Source organism: Pecten maximus, chromosome 4 (assembly GCF_902652985.1).
Source record: "Pecten maximus chromosome 4, xPecMax1.1, whole genome shotgun sequence".
NCBI classification, from domain to species: Eukaryota; Metazoa; Mollusca; class Bivalvia; order Pectinida; family Pectinidae; genus Pecten; species Pecten maximus.
In genome coordinates, this window is record NC_047018.1 from 49,619,562 (window position 1) to 49,635,627 (window position 16,066).

The 16,066-nt window shown below is 40.0% G+C and overlaps 1 protein-coding gene across 1 annotated transcript in view; it reads left to right on the forward strand.

Moving 5' to 3' along the window:
* LOC117326350 (chloride channel CLIC-like protein 1) overlaps positions 1-16,066 on the forward strand; it is a 19,278-nt gene continuing 3,212 nt past the window's right edge. The window contains exons 1-7 of the mRNA XM_033883059.1: positions 1-106; positions 7,500-7,681; positions 8,425-8,610; positions 9,239-9,469; positions 12,013-12,153; positions 14,454-14,666; positions 15,342-15,629. Of these exons, the coding sequence (XP_033738950.1) occupies position 106; positions 7,500-7,681; positions 8,425-8,610; positions 9,239-9,469; positions 12,013-12,153; positions 14,454-14,666; positions 15,342-15,629 (1,242 nt within the window). The 5' untranslated portion in view covers positions 1-105. The remainder of the gene's footprint in view (positions 107-7,499; positions 7,682-8,424; positions 8,611-9,238; positions 9,470-12,012; positions 12,154-14,453; positions 14,667-15,341; positions 15,630-16,066) is intronic.

Below are 16,066 nucleotides of genomic sequence, written 5' to 3' on the forward strand. Positions count from 1 at the left end.
CCGGAAGTTTACTGATCATAATTCAGCGCCTGTTGGCTATCACTAAAATGAAAGTTGGTCTGTATCTTCTCTTATGATTTGAAAGAGTGTCATCAAAATATATGCAGTAAGTAACATTTAAAATTGAACAAAGGTTAAGATTTTTTACTGTTTCCTAATCAATGCTTAATTTGATACCCGACATGGCGACATCGTGTGCATGCTATTGTTGTTGTTGTGTCGTAGATACCCTCGATGACTTTCCGAGGCACCGCTTCGATGAGCGTAGAGTAAGGCACTATTTACAGGGCGTAGTGATATCCTTGCAGTTTGCGGCAACTATATACAATATGTACACACAGTTCATTCAATGTTCATAGTCTTTGTGGTGATAAGGGTTTGGGGATCGTTTGTTTAAAAAAAAAAAAATTTTAAAATATTTAAAAATAATTAAAAGGGATAAAAAGAGTTTAATCTTAACTCTATCAGTATTAGTATTTGAGTAGAACCAATTGGGTTGTGGAGACCCCTACTAATTCAGCTGGTCAACTGGATTTTTTTACTTCTGCATAGGTGGATTGAGAATAAGTACTCCCGGCTGTGTAGCTCGATACTTGATGTAACGTTGTCATTGAGCTCAACAGTATGGCTTATTGCTTCATGAGAGCTGTCTATAATGAGTTGTGTAAAGAGCTCTGGATCCCCTAGGAGTTTTGGACAGTTCGATATGGGCTCTAGGAGCTGGAGTTTGTTCTTGACGGCATCTCTTTGCTGATTATACTGGTGGCATTCTGCTATGAAATGTTGTCTTGTTTCTGGGGCTTGTTGACAGAGTTTACAAATTGGGTTAACGGCGTACTGGTTGAAGACTGCTTTATTTGACTGTAGATTGTAAGTACCTGTTACTATCCTTGCTTTGACCTCTGCTCTGTGTATATCATGACTGTTGACATGGACATATCTGTATGTCTGGTGAACCTTGTTTATGCTCACTGCATTTGGATTAAGGTATTTTAGGCTTTGCTTTGCCTCTATATCTGCTTTCCAGGTGGCTTCAATTTTCTTACATATTGCTTGATTTAGCAGTGATTTCCAGGAGTCTTCTGTCCTGTGTTCAGTCATGATGTTGTAAGCGCTTGGAAGATCATATTTGTGGAGGGTTCTTCTAACCAGCGAGAACCAGCTGTTTGCATCGATATCATGTACTGCAAGCTGTCGTAGCGCAATATCGAATTCCACTGTATTTGGGTTGTTAGTAAGTCTAAAGAATAAGTTCATCATGTTTTTGTCAATAGCGGCTTCAATTGGTATAATACCCAATAGACCTAATGCTGCGGACGTAGCTGTTCTGTCAGGTAGGTGCTGCATCTGTTTTATGGTTTTGTTTTGGTATGTTTCCAGATGTTTCTTCTTGGTCTGGTTGATTTTGAATATTTCCATACCATATAGCAGTCGTGGGACGACGTAGGTATTCCACAGTTTAGCCTTGACCTGTTGGTTTAGTCCCGTCTTGCCATGGAGGCCGGAGCCCATCAAAGAGTATGTTGTACGACGAGCTAGCTGGATTTTGCTGTCGACATTGAGGGCGTTGTCCAAGTTTCTCTTTATCCCCAAGTGTTCTGTTTCAGATGGAATTTTCACTTCTTTGGAGTACATGTGGAAAGTATCTGCATCCTTTGTGTTGAACTGCAGGACATTGCTTTTTGTCGGGTTGATGGTATACCTTGAGTCACTTGCATAGTTTTCCACTACGTCCATCATGCACTGTAGTTCCTTTGGGTCGTGAGACAGCAGGGCTACGTCGTCTGCACATGTGGTATGTGGTATTTCTATCGAGCCTATGGTTGCCCCTTCGAATCTATCCTCCAAATTGAGTAAGAGTGAGTTGTTATATCTCTTGTAGTGGGAAGTGGAGAGGATTCCTCCTTGTCTAACTCCCTGGTTGACTTGGAAGGGTTCTGATAAGCCACTTTGCCATTTTACCCTGGAAGAGACTTCGGAGTACAGGTTTTTCATGAGGAGCCAGTCGTGTCCTTGGATCCCATCGAAATATAGTTTATGAAGGAGTATATTGTGGTCTACGACATCGAAGGCTTTCTGTGCATCCAGCGTAGTCATCAGAAGTCGTCGTTTGTCTATCTTGGCTTGGTTGATGCATTCTGATACTATAAGTGCAGAATTAATGGATGAGGTGCTCTTTGTGAAGCCAGTCTGTAGTTTAGATTGATCTTTACTGAGTATGTTTGAATGCCTGGCATTGAGTATATGCTCTAATATTTTGAGGATTATGGTGGTGACTGTGATACCCCTGTAGTTCGAAGGGTTTGTAGCATCCCCTTTCTTGAATACAGGCGATACAATGCCTTCTTTTAGTATTTTTGGTATTTCCTTCTTGTATATGATGGTATTAAGTATAGCATAGAGGAATCTGACTGCTGACTCTGGAGCATGTTTCAAATGTTCACCAGTGATGCCAAATATGTCTGCAGCTTTGTTAGAGTTAAGCCTACGGATTGCTTTAAAGATCTCTTCCGTTGATATAGGTTCAATGGATCCCTGCTGAGATGAGCATAGTTCCTCTATTAGACATAGGTCTGTGTTAATATTATCTTTGTGTTCTTCATTGAACTCAGGATTTGTTGAAGGAGTTGCAAGATTTTCAAAGTGCTCAGCCCAGCCTTGTAGGATCTGTTCCTTATCTTGTAAAATTGTACCATTTACAGTAAGTTCATTAATATGCTCCTTGGTAGTAGAGCGCTGTTGTCTGACTAGTTTATGAAATAGTTTTGGGTCTCCATCTGAGTTCATAATTTCTTCGTGAAGTTGGTTTCTGCGTTTTAAGGATTCTTGTCGTTGAAGTTTTTGTAGTTTCCTTTTATGTTGTTTTAGGTTAGAGTAGTGTATATCATCCCTGTTCCTGGGTTTGCCATTTTGTTTCCAGCTCCACATTGCCTTCTTTGTACCTTTTACCGCTTCTTGAATTTCCGCACTCCATGTTCTGATGCGTTTGGTTTTCAGTGTAACTTTTGGTTTGAACCCCTCTATACTGCATTGGCCTGCCTTGTTAAGAGTATCGCAGAGGTGCTGTACTTGTTTGTAAATGTCAAGCTCTGTCTGGTTGGTAAGATCCTCGGGTGGTTCTCTCAGATTTCTGTTAATGAAGTTCTTGTATGCGTGGGTATCGCATTTGTCCCAGTTTGGCTTGGGGTATATGGTAGTAGTGCCTTTCCTTTCTTGTAAGGATAGTCTTAGGGATACGTCCACAGGTATATGGTCCGAAAGGTTGAGGTGGTCTTTATGTCCAACGTTACATGACTGTACCAGAGGTTCACAACGTTTGTTGAATAGTATGTAGTCTATCTCTGCACTGTGGATATCGTTAACATGGAAGAATGTTGGTGAGCCAGACTGGAGGGTTGAGAGATCATGAAGTTTGCAGAAGGACTGTAGCATTACATCCCGGTCATTCTCCCTCCCCGATGCCAGCGAAGCATTGAAATCTCCAGAAACTAGGATTGCATGAGTGTTACTGAATTTGAATAATATTTCTTGTAGTTCGTCTAGAGTGGCTTGGTAGTCTGCCTTAGTAGAGTTCCCTCGAGATGGCATATAAACATTAGAAATGAGTAGGGGAGGATCTGAGAATACCTCTAGAACTGTGATTCTGTTGTTCCCATCAGGATGTTTCTTCATCTTTATATCTAGGTTTTTATTGAATAAAATAGCTACTCCACCATATCCGCGTGGTACCTGGTATGGAGTGATAGGATCGATACTGTCAACTGATTTTCCATGGTGTACATGTTTTGCTGATAGGTTGCTTAAAGTATGAAGTTGAAAGTCAAAGAGCCAGTGCTCTTGTATGCATAAAATATCTAGGTGATTCAAGAGTTCCTGTACAAATACTGTATTACTTTGCACATTTTTTACGTTGAGTGAGCCTAGACGGAGGCATTTGCTCTTCCCCTCCACGTTGCTGTTGAGGCTCGGCCCTTGTATAAAAAAGACTGGTTATTGGTTGGTGGATCTGTAGGCTTGTTGGTTTCAGAAGATGTTGGTTCATCATCTCTGTGGTCTGTAATAGAGTTGTCTCTGCTGGTGCTGTTCATATCAAATATAGAAGTTTTCGGTTTCTTGATGTGTGAGATGTTTCCCTCTTCAATATTCAGTTGTCTATCTTCAAGTTGATATTTTACTTTCTTGGGAGTAGAGTGAAATCTGTTATTGGTGTTATACTGCTGGTTTGTGGTCTTTTCGTGTACCAGGGATTTCCTACTTTGCCTGTTGGATCTTTTTCTGTTTGGTCTGTTGGTATACTTCTCCCTTGTGTTGTTTGATATTGGATTGGAACGGTTTTCATCCAGGTTTGTATGGTGGTTTGCTGTCTGGGTGACTATTTCATTTGGTTGACAAGCTGGTTGTGGGTTGTATTGTGGCTGGGTTGGTACTGCAGGGGGCGGTGGTGGCATTCTTGGTTGGTACGGTATTCCAGATGGGTGTAACTGTGGAGCGTAGCCGATAAAGGGAGGTGGGATGTTCTGGTACAGTAAAGGAGGTCCGGGAGGCCATATAGGGTGTTGTACAGGATGGTAGAACTGCTGGTATGGTTGACTATATGGAGCTCTGGATACCTGGTGCTCAATGTTTGTAATTCTGGTTCTTATCAAATCCATTTCGAGCTGTTTAACTTGGTGTTGTAAAGAGAAAACCTGGTTGTATAAAGGAATGTCGCTATGTGGCTTTCCTTGTTGCTGGTTGGAGGTCGTGCCTATGTCCTGGTTCTTGTCTGCAATGTTGTGGAGACGAAGTAATCTGTTAGTGTTTTCTAAATCTTTAACCTTGGTTTCAAGTCTTGATATTAACTGGTTAGCAAAAGAAAGTTGTTCTATGTGCTCGTTGGTATTTGGCAGCTTACTGGCGGGTTTTTGCTTAGGCTTTGAAGATTTCATTTTCGAATCTGTAGCAGGCAGGGGTGAGGGTTGAGCTGGAACGGCATGTAGAGTTGAAGTTGCAGGTTGTGTCTTACTTGGGGAAAGAGTATAAACTTTTGTGGGGCTTAAAGTTGTTGATTGTCCCGTAATAGTAACTGGGAGTTCCAAGGTAGGCTGTTGAAGTCTTGTAGAATTTGTGTCGACAAGCTGGGTATTGTGATCACTAGGTTGTAGGGGGTCTATTTGAGTTAGTTCAGCAGAAGGGACTTCATCTGTTCGGATTCCAATAAATAGTTCATTGTCATAATCATCCTGGGAGTGAGTAAGAGTAGTAAGGTTCCTACAAGATAGGCAGCTGTAAGGGAGTTCACCTCTAGAGTAGAATGATGTCATGGCGCTATCAAACGCTTCGCATTCAAAGTGAAACCATTTTCTACATTGATCACATTCGATGCCTGTGTCAACCTGTCTATCGCAGTGTAGACATATATTAGGGTCAAATGAGACAATATTGGCTACATGGACCTCTGTGTCTAGTCCGCTGATACTGGTTTGTAGTTGAGGGTTTTTGATACTGGTGGTGACGCAGCGATCAATTAGAGCAGCTATTTGTTTATCAAGTAACGACATTCCTGGTTTTCTTTGATGATCTCTATGATTTCTGGTAGGATGTCGTCATGGAACAATACTGTGCATCGGCCATTAACTAGGATGGAGCATTGTGTATGATACATATTTATTGTAAATTTATGTTTTTTTCCTTTGTTGCCGGATGTAAGCCTGTTATAAGCTTTAATGGTGAGTTGAGGCGAGTTACCTGCTGTGTCATAAACATTTTCTTGCTCTAGGTAGAGTTGAAACTTAGAGATAGGGGAGTTACCATTGCATGCTTTGATGATTTCAGTTTTTAGCATTTCATAACATCCTGCACTACACTCTATTTTTATTTGGTTACCAGAGTCTTTTGGAATAATGTTCAGGAATGGTTTCTCGCAAGCATTTCTTTTTTTCTGAAGAGACTTGATCTTATTCAGTTCGTAGTTCCTTGTGGAAGTAGTACTTGTAACAGGGTGGTTGAGTACTGGAATATTGGAGGTTACTGTTAAGCTGTCTATCACCGGAGTGGTTATCATAGCCATAATGTGAGGAAAAGTTGGGGTCTCCACGTACAGGGTTCACTCTAACTAGGGGTTGTATAATAGTACAGGGCACGATAAAATCAATAATGAACACAAGAATACATATAAAAATCATAAAAAGCATAAAATAATTATACACTGTGTTGACAGTGATACATGTAATGAATATATGATAAAAAGGCGGGCAAAGGACGGACAGTTAGCTTAGGTAAAAGCCGAGTGCGTTATAAAAATAAGTTAAAAACAAGATGGCGGCCTAATGCCGCGTAAAAAAATTTTGCACTCAATGCTAAAAAAAGCATAAAGACTAGAGAGACAGGGAAGGCAGCATTTAAATGCTGTGCTCTGATACACCGTAGAGCTATTACAAACACTTTGACGATAAAAGTCTGGTAGTCTGGTAGGCATTCATTCAGTGTAGAGTTTCTTCACTGTTCAGCTCTATGAATAAAAACACGTCCGTCCTCTTCAGTGCCTCGCTTGATTTTTGGTGTTACTAATAATTTAATGTGCACTGCGAAAAACTTTTGATAGGTTGTAGATCTGCATATTATAAAATAACATACACACATTCATGTATACGACGTACACATTTTTGTACAATATGTGCCTAGTTATGAAGACATATTCCTTTAGCTTTTATTTCAAGAAATAAAGAAGAAAAAACATACAGTATGCAGGGCCTTTTCTCACCGTTTTGGGAAAGGGCCTTTTTGTCTCATTTTGGGAAGAAAATTGGTGAATTGGGAAAGATTTGTTCATAAGTAAACTGCAAATTTTGGGAATTTTGCTTAAATTTTAAATAATTTCTCAATGGTCCAAAATAGCCCCAAGAAAAAAGCCCTGATATGTATAAGGAAGTTGGTGTTAGCTTGATCCTCAGTCATTTTGGATTAATCAACAAATAAATAAACAAACAAATGAAGCTAAAAAAAAGAACTCCACATGAATAAATATATATGTACATGTACAATACTTTGGCTGGAGTTTGATACTCATGCAACCGACAAGATAATTTCCCCTAACATTATTGGAGTACCTCCAGCTCATGTGACATCAGAAATCCGTCTTTCCGAAAATCAAATTCTGGTAGCAGCCTGGCAGGTCAAATAAAGCTCAGGCCAACTGAAAAAAATGAAATTATTTTCTTGACTTTGACAGCCATGTCAGCATTTGAACCCTGTTTTTACAAGATTTATATATATAAGTTTGATATATTTAAAATTACATAAATATGCAAGTGCATTTTATAATCTGAAGTCATATTAAAAAATGAAAATTGATGTAACATCAAAAGTTAAGATTCTGTGCCAATTAATATTCTATCTCATATGAACACATAGTATGTTACAGTCATATTACATGTATTTATAAGTCAGACTTAACAGAAAATAAATACCTCCAACAGGTACTATATTCATAATAATAATTCAACTGTTTGCCTTAATAGTGACCATGCTGCCCTGGAAGAGTTGTCTGCCCATCCTGGTAGTACTGACAATATTTGGTCCGTTTTCGAGCTACCAGTCCAGTGACCCAGTGGCTGAGGATGATGAAGGATATATTGACCCTTTTGACATGGAAAACTTTCAGCATCCGTCATCTAAAAAAACTCCTCCATCTCAACCAAAGGTAGGTTTATCTAGAATAATCTTAAAGACCACTGTGGTTTGTGAAAATTAAACGATGTATCTTTAAAGTTCAAATTAAATGGTGTGAGTCAGAGTAACTTTAACTTTAATTATTGGTATAGTTTTGACTAGGGTCCATCCTTCCTTCAACTCTGCCATCCTCCAGAACTATCTTATCCTGGCTTCGTCTCGTACATTACTTGTCGGTGAAATTTCTTAACTTGGGGACATAGGTCAACCTAACTAGGTGAGGCGGTGTGTCGCATATCAAAAGTAGGTCAATCTGACCTACATTTTAAACTTTTGACCTACATCATTGAAAACAGTTTTTCCATTACTATAATTTGATAGGGGACTGTAATATGCCAAATTGCCTTGTTTCGTTCATTTTCTGGACCCAAGTTATAGTAATCTACCATAGTATATATTTACAAAGAACCAAACAGTTACCATCATTTCCCAAATTGAAAATTCATTATAAATTATATAAAAGTCATATCTAATTTATCCTTCTACAGCAACATAACATGGAATTGTTTAATGGTTGTGAAATTGTTTAATGGTTTTGTGGAAATGTTAAATTGGTTTGTAGAATAATTTAATAGTTTGTGGAATTGTTTAATGGTTTTGTGGAAATGTTTAATGGGTTGTGGAATAGTGGAATGGTTTTGTGGAAATGTTTAATGGGTTGTGGAATAGTTAAATGGTTTGTGGAATTGTTTAACTGAGAAATTTGAACTCCAGATTGATGATGAGATTCCACTGAAGATGACCACAGGTGTTCCGACAACACCGCCGACAACAGCTCCACCAAAGGCTAAACCAAAAGAGAATACAGCACCAAAATGTGATAAGCCTGATTCAAAGTCACAGTCCAACATACTTTTTCGGAATTATGTCAAGTTTTTACTCGGAAAATTTCGTGGAAAAGTAAGTTTCTTGAACATAATGATAATACTTTGTGCTTAATCAGTTGTAGACAAAATTTACAGTTTAATAGGTGCTCAAAATATAGCAAAACGTATATCTCCTCTTTAAAGTTGATTGTACACATAAATGATCCCTCTCTGTCTACATTTTGTCTGAACAACAGTTGTTACTGTTGGCGTGTATATTTATTCAGCCGTGAAATCATATTTTTCTGAAATAGTTAAAAATTTGGCTTATGTGATTAATGACTCAGAAAGAGTTATCGCCCTTTGTTTGTTAATTGACAACACAACAAAGGAAAGCGTTACTAGGTCATATAATGGGTGAACACCAGGATCCCTCTTTTTTTCGGCATAGCGGTATAATATTCTTTTTGCCCGGAAATGACACAATAGGTGGCGTTACTGGTCAAGATAAAGTATGTGATTGGTCAATGTAGCAGTAAATGCAAAATGTAGATTTGCAGTTAAAAACAAAACAAAGTTAAAATGGAATGCAAGCTGAATAAGTGGATGTATCTTTTCAAATGACACATTAATAAGATTATATTCCTGATTCAAATGCAGTCTTATTATCACCAAAAATGAATCAAACTGATATAATTTTGTTATCCGTGCTGTCTTCCTAGTTGCAACAGTCATCATCTACAGAAGAATTCCTGATGTGGGTGAAAATGTCGGGAGATGATGTGAATAATCTAGAAATATTTGCCTCCGGTCAGTCCAGCAATGTTCACGATGCACATGAAATTCTGACCTCCATGATAAAGAGAGTGACAAAGTCACACTATGGGACGACAGAGAAAATGCAGGCCTGGTTCCAGGACAAATTTGGCTTCTCTTTGTGGGACGTTATACAGGTGAGCTCGTTTAAGTGTAGGAAAAAAAGTGTCACTAAAGGTGGATGGTAGAGCTAAGTATCGCAAGGTGGGTAGCGATACGATTTGTGTCGCATTACAGGGGTCACTATATGATATGTATCACGATATTTGAGAAGCTGATGACCTATCAGATATCTGGTATTCCAATGTACAGAAGTCATGTTTTGTTCGTGGTATTTCCGGAATATTTGTGTCTTTGTCCACATTCATTACAAAAAAACATGTTTCCCACAAAACATTCTTGAATTAAGAAAATTCGGATTTGAAATAACTTCAACAACCGCTGGAACTGCATTGTAAGTCATGTTGGTTACAAAACGTAAGCTAACGTTGGTCAAGGGAGATAACTGCACATTTTCAAGTATCACGATACAAATCAAGGATAGACGATTCATCAATGCACCACTCTGCAATCCAATGCATTTATGCATCATTGAATCGTTACACCACTAGCGGATGGACTGTTTATACTCTTAAACCTGATACTGTGTTGGCCGTAACAAAGGGCTTGGTCTGAAAGTATTAAGTCAAAGAAATTTTTACTTAAAAAATATCTACTGTATTGGTCAGACAGCGATTTCTGTGGAGCCCTAGTGGTTGACAGATCAGCAGTGTTTGACACCGATAGTGGCCAGGGGGGATAACCTTAGATATGACAACATATATTCACAAAATGGTATTATTTGAAGTTCTATTGTGAAATATGTGGACTGTTCAAAATATTTGGTTTAAAACATCAAAATATGGATGAGAAATGTAATTTTAATGCTTAAAATTGCTTAAATGCTACCCAACACCACCTACAACTAAAATAAAAAAATCTGAAGGCAGTTAGAGCATCTGCTTTCATAACCTCAGGTAAAGGTGGAAGGTGCAGGGTTCAACACTCCCTCAACTGGCCCTCAACTCTTACCCCCTTACCCCCTCTACCCCCTCACCCATCTTACCCCTCTCACCCCTCTTACCCCCCCCCCCCCCCCCAACACCCCCCAAACCCCCCCCCACCCCCAACCCCCCCCCACCCCCCCCCCCCCCCAAACCCCCCCTTTCCCCCCCAACCCCACCCCCCACCCCCCCCCCTCACCCCCACCCCCCCCCCCCTTACCCCCACCCCCCTCACCACCACCCCCGCCCCCCTTTCCCCCCGGGGAACCCCCCCACCCCCCCCCACCCCCCCCCCCAACCCCCACCCCCCAACCCCCACCCCAACCCCCCCACCCCCACCCCCACCCCCCCAACCCCCCCCCCCAACCCCCCCCCCACCCCCACCCCCCAACCCCCACCCCCCACCCCCACCCCCACCCCCCCCCGGGAAAAAAACCCCCCCGGGGCCCCCCCCCCACCCCCACCCCCCCCCAACCCCCAAAAACCCCCACCCCCCAAAAAAAAACCCCCAAACCCCCAAACCCCCACCCAAAACCAAATTAAAACCCCCCAACCCCCCCAAAAAAAAACCCCCCCCCAAAAAAAACCCCAAAAGGGCCCCCCAAAAAAAACCCCCCCCCCAAAAAAACCTTTTTAAATTATTTAAAAAAATTTAAAAAGTTAAAAAACCCTTTTACCCCCTTAAAACCCCCTCTAACCCCTTTCCCCCAAAAAACCCCCTTTAAAAACCCCTTCTCCCCCCTTCTTATTCCCCCTTTAAAAAAAAAAAAAATTCTAAAACCCCCCCCCCTTTAAACCCCCTTTTAAAACCCTTTACCCCAAAAAACCCTCTCCCCCCCTTTAAATTTAAAAAATCCCCCCAAAAAATTAAACCCCCCCTTTCCCACCCCTCACCAACTAAAACCCCCTCTACCCCCTCTACCCCTCTAACCCTCTCACCCCTCTTACCCTCTAACCCTCTTACCCCTCTAACCCTGTCTAACCCTCTATACCCCCTCATTACCCCCTCGTAACCCTCTGTACACCCCCTCTTACCCCTCTTACCCCCCCTCTTACCCCTCTCACCCCTCGTACCCCCCTCTTACCCCTCTAACCCTCTTACCCCTCTAACCCTCTCACCCCTCTTACCCCTCTTACCCCTCTTACCCCTCTACCCCCCTCTCACCCCTCTTACCCACCCCCTTACCCCTCTCACCCCCTTACCCCCCTTACTCCCCCCTCTTACCCCTCTTACCCTCTTCCTAGAAAGCCTAGAGCATCAGCAACTGATCTCCCTTCCACATTTTTACCAAATCATCAATTTAAAATAGTGAGATAAAAGTGGTTCACGAGACAGCCAGCCCCAAACTTAACTAAAGTTTAACACTTCTAGGAAGGGCAAGGGGACTTTTTTTTTTCCAATCAGCTAATTTTCATCTTTGGTTCTGTACCAAATGCTGTCTAGTGTCTGGTTACAGACATAACTCAGACCCCATTATCTACAGAGGTAATCACTTTTTTTTATTTTTTTTTTTTTTATTTTTTTTTTTTATTTATAACTTTTGATATGGACATAGAGGCATACAGCCTGCATCCATTATTTATCGTATTAAATCGCATTAAACTATAAACTGAAATTGTTTCATTTTAATTTTCAGATACTCGCCATGATAGCGTTAGTTTGCGTTATCATGGCAGCAGGTTTCCGGATCCACCTGACCTGGCGCCAGTTCGTACTTAAAGCCTGCATTTTAGCCTTCCTCATTAGTATTCCTATGACCTGGTATGAACTTTACAAGGTAAGCATCACTGACATTCGACACAGAAGATTTGAGTTCCAAAAGATCCAATAGAATTGTTGAGTATTCATGAATAGATTTATGTTTAACCTTTTCATGGCATTATGCAAATTCTTAGGTCACCTTGGACAAAGTCGCAAGTGACCTATATACTGTATACCTGGTAATTTTCGCCCCTGTTTAATTTTCGCCATTTTCGCCCTTTGATGATAGGGCGAATTCAAGATGACAGCGAAAGTTTTAAGATCAATTGCAGGATTTACAAGTTATCCTACATAGACTAATTATAGTCGGATCCAAAACATACCCTCGTACGTTTCAAGTGTGTTTTATTCTATACAATTACAAGCAACGCATGTTATATATTTACACTAAATTTACAAAATAATGTAGTTTTTTTTATTCCAATCTATACATGTGAAATAAAATCTGGATCAAAATCTACACCTAGTAAATTTGCAATATCACGTTGAGTTAAATCGAGAATATGGGCCAAGCCAGCGTACTAGGTTTAGTATATTTGATTTAAAAAAACAACCTCTAAATACTAAGTTACTATTAAAATCCAGTCATTTTTAAAATGATGCACACAAAATAGCACCAATTCTTGCCATTGTGAAGACTTATTGTTTGAGTTCACCGTCGCTTGTGGCTTCCATCGATGACAAATCAACAAGAGAAAACACTGGTCAGTAATTAGTCACGGCACGGTGAACTTACCACTCATCATGGTTGCTTAAAATGGGGTGTTCTCCATTTGCCCACTTTTTAAAGTTCAAAGAAAAGTGTTGATATAGGAGAACAAAGGAAAACCAATTATAGTCTGTTCCATTTTAATTTTACCTGTGTTTTACCTGATACTATTTGAATCAATATAGGACAAAAGTAAATCTGAACACAGGTAAATGTTGTATATTTCACACCTGATTACATTTCTCATCTCAGCGGGATATACAAAGAAAAGAAAATAGGGGAACTCGATAAATCCCGAGTGTTCCGAGTGCAATTGTATCAAGAATTCCGAACGGAATTTCCGATTGTAATTTAGTTTAGGGCGAAATTAAAACGGGGCGAATATCTTTTGTGTTGCTCACGGGCGAAAATAACCTGGGGCGAAAAATACCAGGTATACATTATTCTAGTTGCCTGTCGTCCATCATGTGTCGTCGATCGTGTGTCTGTAAACAATTTTTCAACTTCTCAGAAACTCATGCATTGGACTGAGGGGCAGGACAAGAGGGTGTCAAATAGAATTTCAAAAAACTTCTACTCAAGAGCCAATAGGAAAGAATCAAATACTCTCCATAGATGGAAAGATCTTAATTAGGTTCTTTACCAAAATTTTGAGTTTCGTGACCCTAGTGTCTCACATTTGCCCCTGAGAAAGGGGTAAACTTTATTATTATATATAGTTTATATAGAGAAATTGAATTTTGACTATTATCTGTTGAATTTCTTTTGAAAATAGTTTTATCTTGGTTTGGGGTGGCAGTTTGGTGGTATGCACATATTGTCCCTGACTGACCCCCAGGGGCTGACAGGTGGGGCCAAAAGCGGTCAAATTGACTAAAATATTTCAAAACTCATGTGACCATTAAGACCGATGGATCTTTTGTTGGATATAAGGCCAAGGTTTACCAATACCTGGTATGTTAATGTATTTTAGAACTTAATTAAAGGAATCATGTGAGGTGGGTACCGAGGCTGTGATGTGATGATACGATTCTTTATTCACATTTCTATAATGTCCAGATTTATCAATTTTCTTTCTAACCTGACATCTTTCTGTTGAATTTTCTGTCTTAATTGTGAAAGCATTTGTTGTATAAACTCTGTTGAGGTTTTTTTTGGTTCAGGCTTTGAGGCTGTCGTCTGGCAACTGCCCCACAAAGGGTTCAAACTCATGCTCCGCCTCTGGGTTGCGAGTTTGAAACTGACATGGGGCCGTTTCCAGGAACTGACCGTATAGGCCGATGATTTTTCTCCGGGTACTCAGGCTTTCCTCCTCCTCCAAAACTTGGCACGTTCGTAAATGATCCTTGCTGTTAGTAGGACTTTAAACAAAATAAACCAAACCAAATTGTAAGGCTGTAAATATTATCTTATTTAATCCTTCAGTAACAGAAGTTTTGTCTTTGTGTGTTTTGGTCTAGAGTGAGTGAACTACTTGGTAAGTGGAGTAAAATGAAATCTCGAAAACATAAAAATATTTTGTTCCTCTTCTTAAAACTAAATACATTAAAATAGTTCTGGGCCTGTTTTAAAAGTTTCGTTGACGAATAATTTTTCCTGTTTTGTAGGCAGCAGAGATCCAACAGCAGACTGTGGCCATGAAGGACGCACCACCGGAGTGTGTGAAGGAGAAAGAGGACCTAGATGATGGTGTACTTGATACTTGGTTTGGTGTGGCTCAGTCAGCATTCAGGGGATTGTTTACATTTAAAAAAGACAACTGTCAGAAATACTACGAACACATGCTTATCAACCCATTCCTGAAGGTTCCGCCCACAAAGGTAAGAAAAGTAAAGGTTCAACCCTCAAAGGGTAAGAAATATATATGTTCTGTCCTCAAGGGTAAGAAATAAACAGGTTCTGCTCTCATAAGTAAGAAATATAAAGGTTCAACCCTCAAAAGTAAGAAATAGACATGTTCTGCCCTCAAGGGTAAGAAATGTACAGGTTCTGCCCTCAAAGGTAAGAAATGTGCAAGTTCTGCCCTCAAAGGTAAGAAATATAAAGGTTCTGCCCTCAAGGGTAAGACATATACAGGTTCAGCCCTCAAGGGTAAGAAATATACAGGTTCTGCCCTCAAAGGTAGGAAATGTACAGGTTCTGCCCTCAAAAGTAAGAAATGTACAGTGCCTTCAAAAGTGAGAAATGTACAGGTTTGGCCCTCAAAAGTAAGAAATACGGTATACAGGTTCTGCCCTCAAGGGTAAGAAAAGAGGGGACATAATTTAAAGATCTGCTAACAGAAACACAGCTACCCTGTGGATAGTGACTCAAAATTAATGAGCATTTAGGTATGAAAACTAGAATTATACAAGATTTTGTTTTAATGGATTTATTTTAAGGTATTATTTTCAATTTCATTGTTATTATTTTCTAGTGAAATTGTATATGAGTGATTCAGCCACAGCTGTAAATGATAAGAGTATTTGATGTCTTGCCTCATTTATATTTTTCAGGCCTTGGCTGTGACTTTTGTCCGTTTTTTCGTTTCCCCGTTAAAAGATGTTGGCGAAGCTTTAGGAGAGTTCCTGAGAGCTTTACTGATCGACCTACCCATCACTTTGTATCCAATAGCCATTGCTACCGTGACAATATTCTTTTTCCTCCTCTTGTTCATGTGGATGGGTTACAGCATCCGTCTACCGTTCTTTTTGTCCATTGAGCCAGGCCAAACGACGGTGGTTGGGGGAGACACAGGCACACAAGAAGCTTTGGAGGAACACAGCAAAGAAATGCAGAATCAGGTTTGTGAATATGTGCTGATTATCACAAGAATTTAGAAGTTTCAAATTCTTGAATTTTATAAAATCTGTCCATAGATATAAATGCATAGAAAATCTGCCTGCAAAAGAATATTTCAAAACTGGCTTGATGAGTAGATTGGATCATTTAGCCATATTCAATTCCAGTAGAAGATTTTGGGACCAGTTTGTATCAGTGATGGATGGACTGATCAGACAGAAGTTTACATAAAAGTAAATTTAGACTTTCTTGCTCGTTTGCTTCTGGACAAGTCTATATTTGTCCTTTCTATCTTTTTGGTCTTTGTCTTTTTGTGCTTCTTTCTCTTCTTTTGGTGTCCCCTCGACTTTTCCATCCCTATGCAGTAATGTCATGGGTCATCCTGTGATGTGGTTGTGCCCCTGAGCAAGACAGTTTTAGTAGAACTGGATATGATAAC